General features: G+C 44.8%; 1 protein-coding gene across 1 annotated transcript in view; it reads left to right on the top strand.

Annotated features, from left to right (window-relative positions):
- The first annotated feature begins 8,054 nt into the window (after nucleotides 1–8,054).
- The window catches only part of panx3 (pannexin 3), a 5,551-nt gene continuing 4,951 nt past the window's right edge, over nucleotides 8,055–8,654 (top strand). Inside the window, exon 1 of the mRNA XM_061249385.1 lies at nucleotides 8,055–8,181. Within this exon, the coding sequence (XP_061105369.1) occupies nucleotides 8,055–8,181 (127 nt within the window). The remainder of the gene's footprint in view (nucleotides 8,182–8,654) is intronic.

Raw genomic sequence — 8,654 nt, 5'->3', positions numbered from 1 at the left:
TGGTGTTTATCTACAGTGTGTAAGACCAGAGACTAGTTTAGTGAGGGAGCTGAGAAAGGCGAGTCTGAGTAAACACATTGACAATATTCTCACATCCAAATTACTATGTGCGAGTCGTGCTTGTTTATGCTGTCTTCTGCTGAAAACACTACTAATTTCCTGAAAAACTATTGCTCTCGGCATCTTTTTTTTTCCTTTTGAAAAAAGATAACGGCTCAAATGGATTACCGCGCACACTGTAGTACATCCTCTCCCCTCCAGGAACAATAAAGAACCGTAATCCTTAATGACTTCCAAGTGAGGCACAAAGAAATTGCGCACACACACACACGCACACACACACACACAAATAAAAAGGTTGAAATCTGAGAAGACGTACCCGCTTGGCCCTCTGCCTAAAACAACAAAAACCAGAGGGAAGGGAAGAACGCTGTCGGAACATGCCGGACCATCTCAGACCTGTTCCAAGTTCTCTGAAAGTCTTCCGGCATGAGAGTACAAAGTTCCCTGTCTGCAGGATATCCTACGCACATCCAGAGAGCCAGATGAATGGTCTGAGATTGGTCTCGTAATGTTCCTTACAGCTTTCCTTAGCCTCTTTAGTTGAATATTCTCTCTAGTGTATAGTTTCAGCTTTATTGACATTCTTCAAATCTTATTTGGTGTCATCTGATGAAGCAAGTGAGGGATTCAATTGTGTGAATGTGTGTTAAAGCAGTATTTTCAAATATATCTTAGAAATATTTTGTATTAATTTAATTTGTATTATTCTTTTTTTGGTTCCAGTGCCACAGCAAATGGGTAAATTAACTTGCGGTCCTTAGCTTGCTTTGTTTGCCTGACTTCAGATGACGGGCACCACTCAACAGAACTCCAAGGCCCAGCCTGTCCACATCCCAGCAACCTCAGCAGCAGGGGCCACTCCAGTCAGCGTGACCCTTGACCCCCAGGCCCAGCTGGAGTCAGACAAACGGGCTGTTTACAGGTAAGGTCACGGCTGCTGTCCCCACACACTCCCTGAGCCGGGCCTGATAACCTAGTACTTCTCGGTTTGAGTGGATTAAGAGTGAGAGTGTCGTTTCTACCCAGTCACCACCCGCCCCTATAACAATGTATTGCAGAGGATTACCAGTTATCCTAAAAATAAGGGTTCTTCCAAGGGGCAGACCCGTCCCCCCTAAGCCACAGTGTTGGGGCTATAAAAAGGACTGCTGAAATCACCGGACGCCCACTTTGCGAATTAAATTTCAGCTTCCATAAACTGAAACTAGTTTACACTGAACTGCGAATGAAAAAGCTGCAGGTTCAATTTGCTAATAAACAAAAATGGAAGGAATGTTTTGTCATGCACCGAAAAAGGGTACCAGCATAGAACATAAATCATTTTCAGGACTATTATGCTTTCGACCTGAGATAAAATATAAAATTTAACACATGCACTAGATTGTCTGGAGAGACTGAAAGTGTGTATCTATTTCTCGTCTATGAATAAATTTTTAAAATGTTACTGCATAGTACAGCGAGCAAATGGCGACAGCAAATCTCTGCTCGAGCTTGTCTGCTTTAAAAAGAGCTGCACTTGTACTTATCGCAGGGTTCGTTTCCCCGTTTCCAAGGTTTTGCACGGTGAGCTGCATCTCTCCTGCCCGTTCTGTCATTACCGCTCGTATGGGCTCCCCCCCCACCCGTCCCCCTTCCCCCCGAGGCTAACGATGTGAAGGCCTGGCCAGGCCTGGGGCTGAATTTCTCCGCTCCTCTGAGATACCAGGCTGCCTTTGATGTGCGCAGCCGGCCCAAGGGTGTCTGCGGGCGGTGAAAATCACAGAGTCAGCCCAGACCCCCACCGCCTGTTCCCAGCTTTCCCTCTTCCCGAGCATCAGCGCATGCCCTCTCTCCGCGTACAGGAGGAACTGTACCGGGCACGAGCCGCACTAAAATAGAATCTGTTTTTCCTCTCTCCCTCATCATCTGCGACATTTAAATGTTTTAAACGCCCGGAGGTAAACTAGACTGGCGGCCGGTCTGCCCATATTGTTACTGGCACCTGTGAAGTCCCGCAGTGCCGACCGCAACCGAGATGCGGCTACCGTTAACGATCGCGGTTCCAGACTGCCGTGGTAGCCCAGGAGACTTGAAGCTCTCCGCCTGTTTTCGCGTTCTGTATTAGGCGAAGCGGAGAAGAGAATCTTTAAGCGCGGCCAGGAACGTATATTAAAAAATGCCCAGTCTGGGACAGCAGGGCCGCGGTCTTAACAAAACAACGACCGTAAAAGTAATCGCTCTCCGTTCGATTCGTCTCTGGGCCTCGCCGTCATTCTCCGCGCGATTCATGGACGTGAAGTTTTAAAGTTGGTGAGAATTGCACTTTGCGGCCTCGTAGCGCTTTGATTTAAAGACGGGTTGTGCATCCTCTCTGACAATTATGCCCGCGCCAGTTGTTTTTCTAATTGCCGGGATTGTGAGCTAGTGCCGCGTTGTATCCTCTGGTCTCCGAGCCTAGTTGCTTAATTATTAACAACAGAATCAATGCATGGTACCGTAATTACCCTAACGAGGAGCCTCAATCCCAATAAAGTATGCTTCAATTCATCTTGTCTTATTAGAGTGCAGGTAGGAGGTCTGTTTGCCCTCACAATGTGAAGTAGTCATAGTTCTTTTGGAAATTAATTTTGAATATGTTGCATATTCAATTGTCTGAGCAGTACTTGTAAAAACATGTCAGAACAGGCTTAAAACACAAGAGGTGCGCTATTGAGTGGTCGGATACCAATAGTGGTGGACATGAGGATATGTTATACATGAAGTGCAATAAACCAAGATAGTGTGGGGCTAGGGGCCCAGAAACAACTCATCTGAAACACCGAATGGCCAGCATGTGATTTCTGTCTCATGCATACGTATATGCTTGCCAAACTCCAATTAAACTTTTTGGAACAAACTAAATCAACTGTCGATGGATGCGTGTGGCTACATCATCAAACAGCAGAGCTGCAGCTGCTGTCTGTAATAGTTTTGGTGCCATATTTTCAATCAAGTGATCAGTTAACAAATTATTCATCACTCTTCTCATTTAGTTCTATTTTACAAAAACAATGTACCAGGCTTCACAATGGATTTGCGAAGGGAGTCAAGAGGGATTCTTTAAGAAGTTATCAGAACACCAGAGAAAAATATCTCCTCCTCTCTGCATGGATGAAATGCTTTAACAATAATAATGAACAGCAATGATTTCGTGGAACAACTGACGTTGACCACACCATTAAGAGTATGAGAGCACCCGGAAAGTAACACCCAATAGTATTGTGACACCACCTGTACTAAAGGGCCTCAAAATACAATTTCAATGTGCAATATAAATGCTAATTCAACAAATGATTATGATCATTCTTCTTCTTAATATAATTATTCATGCTGACAGGCCACAATATTCATATTTTGACAGAGTTTGAACAGTCGCTCAAAATGGCACTCATTGAACCCCAGTCGATATCGGCAAACACTCCCAAGCATAATACTGCATCCACAGAGTAAAGTGTTTTAATGACGCAGCAGAGGACTGGCAAGTCCATATCGCACACCACAGGAGGACTTTTAATTTGACAGCTAGCGGGGGGCAGAGCCGGTCGCTATGTGAGCCTCTGTGATGCGCCATAAACTGCAGCCATTTGCTGATAGGAAGCTTTCCCAGCATCTAAACAACCAAACAACTCTCGGTCTTCGAGGCTGTGTTCTCTCCGTGCTTTTAACAAACATCTGCACTTTAAGGATCATGTCTGTTAAAATGTCAGTGCTAAATGGCCCCTGGCAATACAGTACATTTTTTATCAGAGCCAAGAGGTTGTTGGTTATGTTTATTGCATTACATGACATTCACTTAGCAGATGTTCTTAGCTGGAGCGAGGCACAATGAAAGAGAACATAAGTACATCCCCCAGTTATGTGAGTCACTGTAACTCTCATCAGATGACTGCTGTTATCTGTAATTTTGTAGGAAAGATGTATGATTCTCATATTTTTGTCATTTCCATGAAGGCAATGCCAAGAAGTGGCTTGTCACCCAAACCTTCTCCTGTGCTTATTCGTTAAATGTCAGCACTTAGTTGACAGAAGAAATGCTGCTTATTGTCACTGTTTCTCTAAATACTATGTTACTGAACACATTAAGAATATGCAGGGGACCAGTAGGAACTTTATATATGACAGTGTACCAAAATAAGGGTATCCTTTTCCTGAGTGTGAAGTCAGATTTTGGACCCCTTCCCATCCAGGGGTGCTGAAATTAACAAAACGTCTGCTTAATTAGTCAGGATCAATATTCAGTTTAACCGACAAATTAAGGGAACGGATACAATCAAAGCATTCATACCCCACACTGATACCGTACGTACAGAAACTGCTTGTGGAAGAGGCATCGCAGAAATCTTCTGCATCGTGTCCCTTTGGTTAAAGCCACCCACCACACAAACACTCACATCGCGCCCCTTGCTGAATATCGTACCTGGCTCCCGCCCACACCCTTTGCCTCTGCGGGTGAACGAGGGGATCTGCTTCATCGCGAAGCGACGTTGTTCTGGGTTGATTCGGGGCTGCCTGTGGCCTCCATGCAGGATTGAGCTCCCGACACGTTGCCTGGGGGGAGAGGCTCGTCAGGAGCTGCGCAGCGGGAGCCGTAGCCGAGCGGGCGCTAATAAAGAGACCAGGCATGTTCCGGGCTTGATTAGGAGGGTAAACACACGAGCGGCGCCACGTCCCCCGTGTGCTGCGTGGCCTGTCAGAACCCATGCCATGGCATACGATGTTATTTTCAACCGATTGACAACATTAGAGAAGAAAAATCCGGGTTTTCCCTCGCACGGAAGAACGAACGGCGAATAGGCTACGCTACGCTAATTTGAACCGTTTAATGCGTCTTGGGGTTTATCCACCGCAGTTCCACATACAGTAGATTCATCATCAGCTGTCAGGGAAATGTAAACATAAATGGGCTGTGACGGTTTTTTCTTTAACATTATAATTCACTTTGTGAAGTAACACTTCGAACAAAACACAGGAAAGACTTTTGAAAAGACATGAAAACGCTGTGTGATTTGTTATTTTCATCTTCGTTTTAACCACCGAATTTCTATTAGCCTAAGACTAAGAGATAGGCAGCATTTCCATCGCCCTTACTCTGATTCATGGAGAACTGTTATTTTCTGCTTTCAGAGAGAGGAATATTTCTGTGCTGATTCTCCACTCTCTCCTTAGGCCTGTAAATCTTACTTTATGGAGGCTTTAATGACACCCCAGTCAATCGTTCTAGTCCTCTGCAGTGCAGATATGCCGGCTTCCTACTGTCAGCCACTAGGGGCACTAAAGCATTTGATTTGTCTTGTTTAAAGGCAACTTTCAGGGGTATTTTTTCTTTCTTCGAGTATGTTTTTCGATTGGCTTTTATGTGCAATGAAGGATATTTTACATAGCCTACTTACCAAAGTTCCTGATGACCTCAATTCCAGAGCAACTTATGCATTGATGTTACTGTATGTTTCCAGAAGCTGTACAATTTGAACAGATTCATTATCTAGCTTTTCTTTATAGTTATAAATATACGATAGCTGCATATTCATGTTTTTATCATGTCATTCTTTCTTTGAGTGCAGTATCCTAGGTTACGTGCACCATAGCAAATAACAACAAAATAATTCTAAGTCTAATTATAAAGGAATAATGAGGTAATATAGTATGACCTCTGGACACATAACATTACTATACAAGCTGCCTGGGAGTTTCTTGAAGCGCATTTTCTTGCTCAATACCGCAAAGCCCTGAGTGCCCCTATATTAGTCATTGTAAAATCGGCAGGTCTTCAAAAACCTCTGTGAATATATAAAATATCCTTCATTGCACACAACTGTCAGGGGCAATTGAAAACACACTAAACTGAAACCGCTAGGGCTTTCGGCACACTTGTCCCTGGTTATGGGTATGCACTTTGTTGTACGTTGCTCCGGATAAGAGTTTCTGCCAAATACCCGTCATGTAAAAATGTAATGTAACGTAAACGATGTCAATAAATGAACATTCACACAGTGTTCTGTTTGACTGCGGTTCAGCTCTTGCTCTTTGACCAGTTCTGAAATGGATCAGCTGACATCCCCCGATATCCCATGAGCAGCAGCAGGACTGGAAACAGTCAGTATTTGGGTGGGCTTCACATTGTAGTGCTCAGGTCTGATGTTGGAGTTTTGAAATAGAAATTGACAGTTTCTACAAGTCCAACAGGGAACACATGTACTGTCGATGAAAACACTCTTGAGTTGATTTCACACTGAAAATGTAGCCGTGTAGCCCTGTGCAATACCCCAGTAATACATATGAAATCAAACATTTGATGTAGAAAAAAAGCAGATTCTGTTTAATGTTTAGGCTATTTAGTTTCGGTGGCAGGCTGATGATAAAATACATATATTTCCTAAAAGTTGCCTTGACTATTTTTGTCTCATAGGATATAACATGAGATGTTACACTGTCTGCTCCAGATATACATACAGCATGCTCTCTCAGAGAAAGCTGTTGTACTCTCTAAAGTGCGAGTGAATCCGATTCCCTGGGAACCTCATTTCATCTCATCTGCCGTATATAGTGGGCCTATGACCGTGTGGAATCAACAGTGGCAGAGTGATATCTGCGATGAAAGTGGCATTCCACGGGTCATGATTCTTTCCCCAAGCCTGGTCTAGCCTTCCTCGGAGAGGCACGGAATGGGGCTCGCCTAACCGCAGTCAGGGATAAACAGCATAGAGCGTTTCATTTTCAACGGTCTGGGCAGCACATTTTCAAAGGTTAACAGATTAGCTTTGCCAATGGGCTCTATGTTCAGGCCCTTATCCGTCTGTGGAAAAAAAAACTGTGAGGATTATTTAAACTTTTGGCGTGGGTCACAGAAACAAGTACGTACAGTGACCGGAATGGTGAATGGGGACACAAACTGCCACGTTCAGCCATTTTTGGCAGAGCACTGTACAAGATCTTACGAAACTGTTTGGGAAGAAGACGATTTCTCTGGTTTCTAAAGACAGCAAGCACTGTTCAGGCCCAAGTGAATACAGTACAATATGTTTTTAGAAAATCAATGTTTTTCTTCGAGTTCCACTCTGTTGCCATTTGTTGAGGGTGGGATTTGGAAAAGCAGGTATCATGGCTGGCTGGGGCTTAATGAATCCGTCAACACTTTGAACAAAAGGAACAATTCCTTTCTTTTCCCTTCCCCCCCCCCCCCTATGGAAATGCTCTTCCCTAAGCTTTTTTCACATTGTTTATTGCTCTTAGATTTGTGTTTATTTTTAAACTCCTTACGGGTAGGCCACGGTTATGAGAGTCCCAATAATGCCTGTGTTTACTCTCTGATGAGGCCTCTAAATCCCAGAAGTCCCGGGGTGTCGTGTCGCCATGACAGCGGCCCGCGGGCCCACCGGCCTCTGTGTACAGAACAGCACTGTAAACATGCAGCCGCCCGCACGAGAGCAGCCTTGGCCACCTGAAACAAACACTCACTCCGGAGCTGCGGTCTCCCAATATCGCTCAGCACACACACACACACACACACACACAAGCAGCACAGCCAAGATCCAGTTCATTATTATGAAACAGTCGACATGTCTCAAGTATTTTTGTTTTAATATTGAAACTGCAATAAAATGTCAGTTTAAATGTGTTTTCAGCTTTCATTTTTCCTCCCAGTTAAGCTAAGAAATGAACATTATTGAAAAAGACAGGGATTCATTTTAGCCTGTTAATCAGCGATGCAGTAGCAGACAGGGTTGCATGCAGTGTGCAGTGAGGGTGGCGGCGGGTAGTTGCTACCTGTGCCCTGGTGGGGGCGCCGGCGAGCAGGTACGTTCGTCTCATTCAGCCCCAGGACTCCGGAGTCTCCAGGGACTGCAGATCAGAGCGCTTTGCTGCTAGGCCTGCTTAGCATTCCTCTCACACGCACTGAAGGGAGCCGCATTAAATTGGGATCAGGCAGATTAGAGTCTAATATACCGGGCTATTAAAGCCTGCAAATGAGAGCGATGGGTTACCGCCAGGGCTGGGGCTTGCTCACTGGAGCCACAGCATCCCCGTGTGACCACACGCACTGCGGCCACCTGACACCCCCCACCTTACCCCCCCAGCCTCCGCCCTCCACGCTGGACATGGGCAGAGCGAGGCGACGGCTCCTCAATCCTTCTTTACTGACGAATATTCATTTTGTTCAAGCTGTGTCTCAAATGCACCCTTTGTCTTTAATTGCATAGCAGCCCTAGAGCAGCATGTTGTGCCTTGTGCTTAATATACTTGGGCATTTGTTTGCTGTGGTGTGTTGGAAGTGTATCAGGTAGAATTTGGGCTGGGAAAGCGAGGCACTGAGAGCACTGCTGGTACCCTCAGGTGAATTAAAGTGGTTTTAAAGTGACTTTAATTATAATTTCTTTCTTTCTCTTGAACTTGTCTCTTATTTGCTAAGGTGCTAACCATTTGTGTCTGAAACGAGTCCCAGGAAGCTTAATCTGTGCCTGTGAAAACATGGCCCAACATCGAATAAAATGTACATATTATGTAAGAGATTTATTGAGATTGAGGGACTGATGAACTGACTAGGGGCAGCCTGTAGCGTAGTGGTTAAGGTACAT

The sequence above is a fragment of the Conger conger genome, chromosome 7, assembly GCF_963514075.1.
Source record: "Conger conger chromosome 7, fConCon1.1, whole genome shotgun sequence".
In the NCBI taxonomy this organism is placed as follows: domain Eukaryota; kingdom Metazoa; phylum Chordata; class Actinopteri; order Anguilliformes; family Congridae; genus Conger; species Conger conger.
Note: the sequence above shows the minus strand (reverse complement) of the source record. Positions and strands in the feature narration are given on the sequence as shown.